The sequence below is a fragment of the Zootoca vivipara genome, chromosome 7 (genome assembly GCF_963506605.1).
Source record: "Zootoca vivipara chromosome 7, rZooViv1.1, whole genome shotgun sequence".
In the NCBI taxonomy this organism is placed as follows: Eukaryota; Metazoa; Chordata; class Lepidosauria; order Squamata; family Lacertidae; genus Zootoca; species Zootoca vivipara.
Genome location: NC_083282.1, coordinates 70,171,643 through 70,183,497, shown reverse-complemented (window position 1 = coordinate 70,183,497; position 11,855 = coordinate 70,171,643). Strand labels below are relative to the sequence as shown.

The window sequence follows — 11,855 nt, the reverse complement described above, 5'->3', positions numbered from 1 at the left end:
AAGAGTACGGCATGTTCTAGGACGGCGCTGGGGAACCTGACGCTTCCTTCCCGGCGGAAATGTTTGTGCATGTGGATGAGAAGATGCATTTGCTTTTTGCTGCTTCTTCTTTTTTCTTTGCAAAGGCTGGCTGTTTGCAAAATACTTGTTCGGGGGAGCTGAGCGCCCTCCCCGCCCTGGCAACCCGGAGCCGCCTTTCGCCAGCAGAGCGAGCCACGACAAGGGGATTAACTTCCAAATGACCCTCGCCTCGCCGCGCGGCCGAAAGCGCCGCCGGAGCCCCACCCCTCGGGCGGCCGGAGGTCTGGCTGCCGATGGTCACATGGGCCTCTCTCAGCATGGTGGGAAGGGAAAGTTTATTTGAATTGCAAGCGCTGCCCGCCTGCCCGGGGACCATCAAACTTGTGCAGCTTCGCTTCCCGGCCATCTCTACTGCTCCTCCTTGAAGTTTGCTGCGCCCTCCGCCCGCCAGCCCGGCTCCAAATGCTTCACTGAGATTGTAAGGTGATTTTTTTATTAAAAAAATAAATACTGTTTTATATCCATTTCAACCTCTGCTTTTGTTCATGCTTATCCATTTATTGCTTTTGCAACATTTGTGATCGCAGATCCCCTCCTTAACCAACATTAAATGCATTTTCTCCTATTTACGGCTTCTCTTCTTTTTGCAACTACTTTTTATTTCTATTTTTTCCTACACCCCCTTAGTTCCCTTTCCCCATTGTCCGCCCTCTGATTCGAGGCTCCGCACGTCAGTCACGGGCTTGACTCTTGCCCCTCCCCGCCTCCCCGATTGAGCGCTGGCTCCCCGCCTTCTTCCTCTGCTTCGTCCTGCCTCCCCAAGGCCGCCTCTGGTTGGGCCGGCGCCGCGCCCGTCACGCGGGTGAGCCAATCGCAGCCGGCCTGCCTGCCCACGAGCGAGCCGGGAACTTGCAAGTAAGTGTGCGACTGTGGGGTTAGGGGAGCGGCAGAGCTTTGGGGGAAGGCGGCTGGGAGGGTCGGGATGCTTTAGGAAGCCCCTGGCCGGCACCGAAATGCTGGAGAGCACCCCTGGGTGTCCCTGGAAGTGGGTGAGGGAGGGGAGGTCTGTTGCTTGGAGGAGGGGCAGGATCAGGCACCAGGAAGAGTTAAATGCTGCACCCCAGAGTTGTTGTTTTTCAAATACTTTTTTTAAAAAAACCACTCAACTCAAGATTTAAAGTTCCCCATGAGATGCAAAATGATGCTCGTCTTCACATACCCTGTTAAAAGTCTGGTGTTCAGTTTGCTGGAGAATCTGCCATCTTTTGCATCTGCTGCTCTGCTTAAAAGGGATTGTGGTTTTTGGAGGGAGGAGGGTTTCTTATAAATGGGTTTGGGGAGGAAACCCCATGGATTTATTCCAGCTTTTTTGAGTCTGGTGGTACTGATCTGCAAACCCAAAGATTCTGTTTCACTCTGTTGTGTTAGAAATGCCGGAGCTGTGTTGGGGGGGGACCGACCTGGGGACCTTAGGAGCACTGCAGGTGGAAGTAACTGTGTGGATGGCAGAACTTAATGTGGGGATCTGGAGCAAGTATAGGTGGCATCTTTGATGGCTGGACAGCTAACTATGCCTGGTGGGGGTTTTATTTTGCAAAAGTGTTTACTGTAAAGCTGTAAATTCACCCTCAAGGTACGAGTTCAAGAAGGGAGCTTTCCAATAATTTTTGCATGCCCAACCAGTCATATATCAGCGCTGTGCACTAGAGACCTGTTCATTCCTGGGTCCTTCTAGCTAGATAGGCCTAATTGTCCGTTACTATTATCTTACTAATAGACAGTTATTCCATTTTGCGAGCCACCCTCTGTGGTACGGCTCAGATCCAGGTAAACCTGTGTCTGGGCTGTACCACCTCAAGATGCAGATGGAGGCTGATATAATTGAATGCCCATCCATAAAAGAGAAGTCTAGCTAAGCCTTCTTGCAACTAGTTTTCTATAAAATAGAAAAATTCATTCCAGTAGCACTTTAGAGACCAACTAAGTTTGCCATTGGTATGAGCTTTCGTGTGCATGCACACTTCTTCGATCTGAAGAAGTGTGCATGCACACGAAAGCTCAAACCAATGGCAAACTTAGTTGGTCTCTAAAGTGCTACTGGAATGAATTTTTCTATTTTATTTTTATTTTGTTTCGACAGCAGACCAACACGGCTACCTACCTGTAACTAGTTTTCTATAGGCATGGAAGGTTTTTGAATGAAGGAGCATTCCAGCATGTGATTTTCCTTCCTGTTTTCTGTACATCCTAGACCCAGTTTGCACACCCCTATAAGAACAGACCACTAGATGTACCTTACTCTGTTATCCCTGCAGAGACTTTTGGCTAATAGTGAGGCTTATTTGTCATCTTCCTAAGTGTCTACATTAGCTAATGTCTTGCTTTTATGTTCTGCTGACATGGCTGAGTGAGCCCTGACCGAGAAATGAAACATTTGTATGCTTTTGTTTTGTGCTGAATTGCTTACTTGGAAGTACGTCTCAATTACCTGAATGGCACTTGCTTTCCAAATTTGTGTTTAAGATCACAACCTAAAGCTCAGAAAGTCTTCTGTGCGGTGCAAATGTTTACTCCCAAATAAAGTGAGATGAGATGATGTTGTTTCAACAAGGCCTGCATCATATGCAGGCTTGCTTCAAGTAAGTGCCACTGAACCGTCTGAGATTTACTTCTGAGTAAAGCAATACAGAATGTGGCTGTAGACTTCGAAGTCCATAAAATTAATCTAGGCTGCAAAAAATTATACTAGCCTGCTATGAGTCTCCGTGGTGACCTATCGAGAGAGGAAGCCCCATCTTCCATCACCTACTAGCCTTTTGGCTGGCTAGTGAAAAAGAAAAAATCTACCAAATAGTCTGGCAGGGGAGTGGTGGAGCAATCCACCCCCTTTGGCAGCTGTCTGTATTTCTATGATAGTTGTAGAGAAAAGGACATCCCTCTCTTTGTGACTTGCACATACAGGAAGTGGACTGTGAATGAATCATTTCCTCTTCCACCAGCCCCCTTGTTTGCCTGCATGCAATTCCTGGTCACCTGTAGCTGCCACACAAGTTGCTAAAATACAAGTGTGCGATGGGGCAAACCCCATGCAGTGGTGCAGCTGGGGCTGGGCCTGCAGGCAGACTTTTTTGTAGAGCAAAACCCCAACATGTCAGGTGTGCAGAAGGAAAAACATGAATTGCATTATTCACAAATCCCATGCTTCTCTAAATAGCCCCATCTCCCAGATAGGTCCAGGATCTAAATTTGTGTGGCTGTTCCACTGACCCCATGTCAGTTCAAAAACCCAGGGACCTGCTGATGGCCTGGAGGTGTCTGTCCATGTGAGACAAATTAGAACATGAGAAAATCCCTGCTAGATCAGGCCAGAGGTTCATCTAGTCTTGCATCCTGTTTTCACAGTGGCTGACCAAATGTCTATGGGAAATTTACAAACACTCCCCTTACTTGTGCGTCCCAGCAATTGAGCATACTGCATCCAACTCTGGAAGTAGAGCATAGCCAATGAGGCTAGTAGCTACTGATGGCCTTCTCCATAAATGTTTGCAATCCTCTCTACGTGGAAACAAGTCTCACATACATAAATGATGTTTCCAAGTAAGTAGGTATAGAACTGTAGCCTAAAATCATTTCCCAAAACACCGGTATTTCTCCTTGGGGAGGAGAACACATAAACAACATAACATATAAACAAACAGTTCATCAATAGAGGGATGTACTAAGGGGGACCTGTTGTAACTGGGAAAACAGCACGTTTGTTCCTAAGCTAAACTAAATTGATCGTTTACGTGATTGGGACCACTTGCCAAATAATTCTGAAGGTCAGAAAACCAATTAAAGGGAAAAGAATAACCTGCTGTGCCTGTGGGGTTTTAACTGGTGTGGGTTCTCTTTTGGCAGCAGAGGCAGAAAGAAAATAATGGCTGGTAATGACGACCTCTTAAAGAATCTGCAGAACAACTTGCAAGAGCTGAACAATCTCCGCTCTAGGTATTACATATCAGCAAAACGTACCTTGTCTGCAGGTGCCAAGTCCTTGCTTCGTGACCAACAACAACTGCCAAGGGAAAATATGAACATCCAGCCGTTTGCTCCTAGAAAGAGCATCCGCCACCGTAACCCCTACTGGCCTGATGAAGAAATCCGGACCTTCATTGAGATCTGGGGAGACGACCAAGTTCAAGCCTCACTGGCCACCAATTTTCGCAACGAGGCTCAGTATGAGTGGATCTCTGATCGGATGCGGGAATACGGCTATGATAGGGATATGAAGCAGTGCCGTTTGCGTGCCAAAGAGCTTCGGCGAGGATACAAGGCCATTGTTTGTGGAAACAACTCCTCTGTGAGTGGCCAACGTGCCCTGCCATTCTATGATTCCTTGAATAGTTTCCTGTGCATGCACAAAGGCCTGGTGGTGTCCAAAGTCTCCCTCTCCATAGATCGGAGGAATCGAGAGGCACAAAAGCTGGGGCTTGAGCAGGAGAAAAACGAAAAACTAAGCGTCGTCCTCGTTTCCGATGACGACGAAGCCTCCATCCCAGAGCCTGCAGATGACTCAAACGGCTATTTTCAAGACCCGCGGATGGATTCCGACCCCATGAATACCCAATCTCCAGGTGATGAATGGGAGCAGCACGAAGAAGACGACATCCTGGCAGATGATGAGGCTTTGCCCCATTTCCCCAGTGCTAGAGGAGAGAGCCATTCGGCTGTCAATTCAGGTGAATTTTGAGAATTAAACTCCTGTTTCAGAGATCATTGCTTTTGAGCAATGTCACCTAGGTGGGTTAAGTTAAGATGGTGGTTTGGGCTGAGCTTGATTTCTTTAAAAAAGAAATAATAAAAACCTCTGAGATGTGCTGGGAGGACTCCACTTGTATATGTACTACAAGCCTGTAATTTAGGGATTGGGAATCTGTGGTCCTCCAGATGGCAGATTCTACAATGCCAATAAGTCCCAGCCACCATAGCCCAATAGTCATGGATAATGGGAGTTGTAGTCCATCAGGTTCCCCATCTCTGCTGCAATCCCAGATGTATGAGGTTTGGCTATAGTGAGGAGGGGGGTCCACACAAATGTCAGAGGTTGTCTCCTTAGCATTGTTGGGCATGCTCCAGAGCTAAGCCCTAGTGAACACTGGCTGAAATTAAGCTTTGGGTTAGGCGTGGAGAACCTAGAGCCATCCAGATGTTCCTGGGACTATAGCTCCCATCAGCCACAGCCAGCATGGTCAGCGATGATGGGTTTTGTAGGCCCAGCAGCAACTGCAAGGCCGCAGGCCACCCTCTGCTTTTAAGTGCAGGCTGCTGCTCCTATTTTAACTCCTTTTGGCATCTGGTGTGCCACCTGCAGAACACCACCATTTTGTTAACTCCTGCTGTCTCTTCCATTGCAGGCCCATCCAGCTCTTTCCCCAGGGGGCCCCTGGCTGACACTGACAGAGCAAGCAACCACTGGAGCAGGAAGCAGAGGAAGCAACCCGACGCTGCCTCGGACCTCGTGGACGCCATATCGCAAGTGGGCGACAGGCTAGTGGGCGCCCTGTCCGATTTGCACTCGAGGCACAGGGAGACGTCTGAGCTTGCACAGGCCAGGGAGAGCAACGCCCGCAAGGAGGAGTTGACCATCCTCGCAAGCCACGTGGGCCAGGCCACAAAAAACATGGACAAACTCATCACTCTTATGGAGGCGTCGACCAGGCGGATCGCAGATGCCATGGACAGGCAAACAGCTGCCTTGGAGAACCTGGCACGGTTGTTTGCCACCAGGGCGCCACCTCCTCCTCCAGTGCCCTCCGCATCCCAAGGGCAGCCTCCGCATTCCTCCCCAAGCACCTCTGTACTCCTCCCATCATCATCGCTGCTGCCACCGCCGGTGCTGCACAATGCTCCAAACGCTTTGGGGGCACACCACGCCAGTGCTCCCAAAGCGCCAGAATCGCCAGCGCCCAGTGAGGCTGAGGAACGCCAGCCAGAGAAAAAGAAAATAAAAACAGAAGGCAACTAGTGGAATCTCATCATTTGACAATCCCTCAAACATGCTTCTTTGCTCTCATTGGGTAGACACTCATCCTTTTTTTAAAAAAAAAACTCCTTTGAGGGGGAAAGTCAGGATGGTGGAAGCTGTAACAAATATTTTTTTTAAAAAAAAATGTAGCCAGAATTTAAGTTTGAAGGTATGTCTGCGTAGAAGAGGGAAGGATGAGCTTTGCCTAGGATGACAAAACTGTACAGTTCACTGGCATTCCACTACTCTGTCCCTTGCTCCATATTCTGCTGCTTCGTTATGCAATTTGGACTGCAGTCTCGTGCACACTTGCTAGGGAGTAAAGCCCCATTGTATAAGTTTGGGCAAGTGTGGTTCAGATCTAGGCTTGGGCCACAGAGAAGGTTGGTTCAAAATCTCTGCTCAGCTCTGAAGTTGGTTGGTGGCCTTTGTCAGCTCCCTGTGAGCTGCTGTTTTTCCTCTCTCCAAATGGGTAATACAAATAATCTGCACTGCTTGGTGGTTTTGAAGATGAGCAATTTGAAGACTGTGAATCATTGTGCACAGCGAAACTTATATAAATGAGTGGAGAACATTCTTTTTTGATATATAATATGTTGTTAAAATCAGTGAAATGCACGGGGAGCGATGGGCTCTTTTCCTCCCTTGTCTCAATGAAACCATGTCTTTATTGGCAAACAAAACTAGTCTTCAAATACTAAAATAGAACATTTTTAATGTGGTTCAAAGCCCAAGCTCTGGCCCTCCAGATGATGTTGAACCACAACTCCCATCAGCCCTAGCAAGTATGACCAATGGCCAAGGATAATGGGAGTGGTAGTTGAACAACATCTGGAGGGCCAGAGGTTCCCCATTCTTATAACCTGTGAAGGAAATAACCACCACAGCTGGAGAACTATCCATTTTGGAAGTCTCCATTTTGTAGCTCATGCAGGACAAAATGGGTTAGTAAGAGAAGCAAAGCAAACCTTTGGCTTTCAAAGAACTCCTTGCACTTGAGAGTTCTATGAAACTCATCTCTACCCAGCCACCAACCTTGTAGAGGAGATCAAGGACTAAACACCAGGAAGAACTTTATGACAGTAAGAGTTGTCTGACATTGGAACAGTCTCCCTCAGGAGATTGTGGACTCTCCTTCATTGGAGGTTTTTGAGCAGAGGTTGGATGGCCCTTCCGTCATGCTTTCGTTGAGATTCCTGCATTGCAGGGGGTTGTACTAGATGGCCTTTGGGGGTCCCTTCCAACTCTTATGATTTTATGGCTAAGTCAGGGGTGGAGAACCTCCAGGGTTAATCCTGCAGTGGTGGCACACAGCCTGCTCCCTGTCAAAATTGGCACTTGAGGACAATCATGGAGTCAAAAAAGGTTCCTCAACCCTGAACTCAGGATTTTGTTTCTTTAAAGTTAGCCTGCCTGTTGTTTCTGGGCCGCACACAAAGGGGGGGTATGCTTAACCCCACCATCTGGCACCCTGACCATTGCTTGTGGAGAAACCAGACTCCATGAATTAGTCTTCAAAGCCTTCAAGCGAGTTCCATAAGTTAATTTTGTGCAGAGTGAAAAGTACTTCTGTTCATTAGTCCTGAGATGTACCGACAATCAACTTCGATTATGATGCCATTGTCTAGATATTGGAAGAGTGAAATACTCCCGTCTCCCTTCCTAGTTGCCCCTTCCTCTCTCATTCTTCAGGTGGGCAACTATGACTGCACAGAGAAAAGATTATTAGCAGCCTCATGAACCAATGCAGCTGGCCTGACAGAGGCACACCGTGCAAGCTGGAATTTCTCCCGTTACAGTTTCTTTTACATTTTTGGAGATAGGACGGGAGTGTAAATTGTATTAGTGCTCGACTGCGACTGCAAATAGCTGCTTGCAGTGGGGACGTGAGTGGGGAAAGGGATTGGCAAGAGTCCCAGTCCCCATGATGGGAAACAGTTCCAACTGACCTAGGTCAGGGTGAGTGTCTTCATTCCTATATTTGAAAGCACTGTGCACCACCACCCCAGGTGAAGGGGACGTTTGTTCCTTAAACAAAGTATGTGGTCATTTCAGACAAGCAACCCATTTTTTAAAAAATGCATATTTGGGAACTAGAGGCCTGCATCCAAAGATTTGGCTGGTTATTTCAGCCTCGCAACTAAGGCTCCAAATATTACTAGCCTGTTAAGGGGCTAGCGGCTTCTGTTTCCACGGCGGCTACAGAGAAGGAGCCTTACCTCTTCTTGGCATGCTGAGAGAGAGGGAAGAACGCCTTCTATGAAGCAGCCTGCTACATTTTCAGGAACGCCATGAAGGAAGGAACAAAGCAGACAGCATCAAAATGCCACATATCCTGTAGTGTGGGGCTCACGGAAGTTGCGAGTAAAAGGTGTGTGAGAGAGTTTTGCCAATACATTCTAAGCTCATATGCTATTGAAGAGGCACTGTCACTTTTAACTGAAAAGTGCAGAGTGCTCTTGTTTCTCAAATGCCTAGTTGTAACTGGGATCTCTACTGTAGAAGATCAGGGTTATGCTTCACCTAAGTAATACTAATTTTGTTTTTTTAAAATAAAAAAAAAAGCTCGACATTTTTTATATGGCTACCCTACCAATAAAGTTGGATACTAAAAACTTAAAGTGGTGACCATTTATTAACATTTCGTATCAATAGTAGTATAGCATCTACGGTAGATCAAGGGAAGTAATAGTACCACTGTATTCTGCTCTGGTCAGACCTCACCTGGAGTACTGTGTCCAGTTCTGGGCACCACAGTTCAAGAAGGATACTGACAAGCTGGAACGTGTCCAGAGGAGGGCAACCAAAATGGTCAGAGGCCTGGAAACGATGCCTTATGAGGAACGGCTTAGGGAGCTGGGTATATTTAGCCTGGAGAAGAGAAGGTTAAGGGGTGATATGATAGCCATGTTCAAATATATGAAAGAATGTCATATAGAGGAGGGTGAAAGGTTGTTTTCTGCTGCTCCAGAGAAGCAGACACACAGCAATGGATTCAAACTACAAGAAAGAAGATTCCACCTAAACATTAGGAAGAACTTCCTGACAGTAAGAGCTGTTCAGCAGTGGAATTTGCTGCCAAGGAGTGTGATGGAGTCTCCTCCTTTGGAGGTCTTTAAGCAGAGGCTTGACAGCCATATGTCAAGAATGCTTTGAAGGTGTTTCCTGCTTGGCAGGGGGTTGGACTGGATGGCCCTGGTCTCTTCCAACTCTATGATTCTATGTCCAGCAGTTCAGGTTGGGGGGGGAGACTTAATATCATTTTAAGTTCTTTTGAACTCAACTATCATTACATTTTAATAAATAGGCTTAGGTTCATTCTGTGAAATGAGTCGCTCAGGCATTTTAATGCAGGAAATAAAAATCATCATCTTAAAACAATTCCATCTTAGTCAATGTAGCTATATTTTTTTCATTTTGCCTACAGGAGAAATTGAAAATAGTCTAGGGGTGTCTATTAAGCCTCACAAAACTACAGTTCCTCAGATGAAGTAATGGTATTTGAGCCAGTTTGTGCTTGGAGCATAGAGGTGATTTTAGATACCGATGATACCAGTGACTGCAGTACAATTACTTGCATAAAATAATCTACATTAAGGGGACACACATTGACGCATTCTTAATAAGAGTTTAAATGCCGTTTCATAACTGTTCATTGGGAAACTGAATCAATTTAATTTCCCATTAACCAGGGATATGATGAGGATGCAACGGGTTGAATGCCTAAGCATCTAATCTATGCTCATAGTAATGCAGCCTTTAAACATAATTCAACAGAGGAAATGTTCATCCACACACACAGGCCCAATTTCACTTCGTAGTCAGTTGCTTGTTTTGCCTTTTTTTCCCTCCCCAGGTGGTCTAACCTTATGCCAGGTTCCAGTGTTATTTACTTATTCTGTTTGTAAACCACCGTGCTGCAAGGCACACCCATGGTGGTTTATAATATTAAAACACTAAAACAAATTAAATGGTACGAAACAAAGAGTGGGAACCTTTTTCACCCTAGCACCACATTCCCTTATGAGGACACCTTATGAGGGCCATATGCCAGGGATGGCTAGGGCCAGAGATGAAAGTGGTCGGACCAATGAACAAAACATTTAGCACTTCTACAGTAGGGTAGCTTCTGTACACATTCGCACACACCGCTCTCTCCTCCATCCAGACAAACGAGACATTATCAGAGGTCAAGGACATAGTCTAGCCGGGTAATACTCTCAAGGAGAGCGTGAAGAAAGGCCAGTGAGGGGTGGGGCCTTGGAAGAAATCCAAGGGGTGTGTGATCTGGGGAGAATTCTGAGTCAGGGCTGAAGGGAGAGAAATGGAGCAAGAGCTCTTGGGTTGAAAGCATCTTCAGGAGCCAATGAAACATACTGCCTGGGCTTCTCCACTTCTGCCTTCCCTCAGGACATGCAGGTCTTTCCAGGGTTGGTTGGATGGAAGGGGAAAGTATCCTAACTTCTCTCACTAAACTGCTGTGTGATGGGAAGAGCCAACATTCTTCGTTCATCCCTCAAGCCACAGGCATCATAGCACATGCTAACTCACCTCCCATCTCTCCAAACACACCCTTGATGGCCAAAACCGCTATGTGCATAATGTATTTGTGCAGAGTGTCCATGTTTCTGTGCTCATCAGAAATGCACAAGCTGCTGCTGTAGCACCGGTTTGTGCAATTGGTAGGAACTTATTCAAGGCATTGCCCTCTTTTTATGTTGACCCCTCCAAAAACGAAAACAAATCTGTTCTGGGGCTTCCTCCCAACTCACCAGAGGAGGTGGAGGTGGTGCTCGGAGGAATAAGAGGATGTCCCATTGTGCAGACAGATAAAACCCTACATATTATGATGGTGTGGCAACAGAAAGGTTTCTCTTTCTTAATTGCTGGTTCCAACATAAAGAGAAATATTAGTAGGAAAAACCGACCTTGAATCAATAGGATATTAAGCACTGGCTGAAATGAATATCCCAGTCCTTAGCACGGTTGATTTACTTCAGATTTGAGGCTTTCACCTCATCCTGTGCATTGAGCAAATAATCATATCCATGAAAAATAAACTGCAGCCATATTTTACACTTGCTGGGGAGTAATTCCGACAGAATGTACACCTTGTAAATCCCATTGCAATTACTAGGCTGTTTAAGTCTAGGATGCTTCCAATCCTGTGCACGTTGAATCAAAGAGTAAATTCTGTTAAATTAATTTGGTTTAACTTACGGTAAGTAAACATGTAGAGACTTCCCTTACGTGTAAGTTCGTTTGATGGAATTTCAACATTTGAGTAAAAGTTTTGAACAAGTAAAAGTTGTTTTGAGTAAAAGTTTTGTTTCAGAAATCCTTATGCAAATTATATTTAAGACTGTTTTGATTATCATTGTTAAAAAAAATTCCCCAGGTATGACTAAGAAATTGATACAGCTAAAAAGAACTGAGTTTAGAATACCAACAGGTCTAGATTTACAGCTTCAGAAAAATAAAATGCAAAGCTATCCCATTAATTCAGTTGCATTAATCTTTACTTAAAATCCCCCAGTGCCAGCTGTCAGTTAATTTCCACTTACCTAGTGGTACCTGCCATTATAACGTCAAGAAATGTTGATTGCAAATTATGGAGGAAATATATGCCAAAAGACATGCCCTGTGTACTGAGAAGGGCTTATAATACAGTACCCACAATGTCCAAGTTGGGTACTGAAAATTGTCCATCTTTTTTTTACATTTAAATTTTATTTTGACCAAGTAATCATCATAAATAAATAAGAATAAAAATGTGCACCCCACCACTGAGACCATTCCATTGTAACTATCCAACCTCCCAAAATTT

The 11,855-nt window shown here is 45.7% G+C and overlaps 1 protein-coding gene across 2 annotated transcripts; it reads left to right on the top strand.

Annotated features, from left to right (window-relative positions):
- Positions 1-880: 880 nt before the first annotated feature.
- LOC118089455 (myb/SANT-like DNA-binding domain-containing protein 7) lies at positions 881-8,573 on the top strand. Of its 2 annotated transcripts, none has more exons than XM_035124151.2 (3): positions 881-936; positions 3,922-4,742; positions 5,418-8,573. In XM_035124151.2, exons 2-3 carry the CDS (start codon positions 3,941-3,943, stop codon positions 6,026-6,028), a joined length of 1,413 nt encoding a protein of 470 aa, XP_034980042.2. In that variant the 5' UTR covers positions 881-936; positions 3,922-3,940; the 3' UTR covers positions 6,029-8,573. The 2 variants fall into 2 exon arrangements, with proteins under 2 accessions (XP_034980042.2, XP_060133249.1); XM_060277266.1 differs by lacking the exon at positions 881-936 and adding an exon at positions 991-1,070.
- The last annotated feature ends 3,282 nt before the right edge of the window (positions 8,574-11,855 follow it).

Bases quoted from the DNA above. Each gene is read 5' to 3' on its own strand.
- LOC118089455 (XM_035124151.2), top strand. From the start codon at position 3,941: ATGGCTGGTAATGACGACCTCTTAAAGAATCTGCAGAACAACTTGCAA. The intron at 4,743-5,417 runs GTGAATTTTGAG...CTTCCATTGCAG, and splicing joins CCATTCGGCTGTCAATTCAG to GCCCATCCAGCTCTTTCCCC.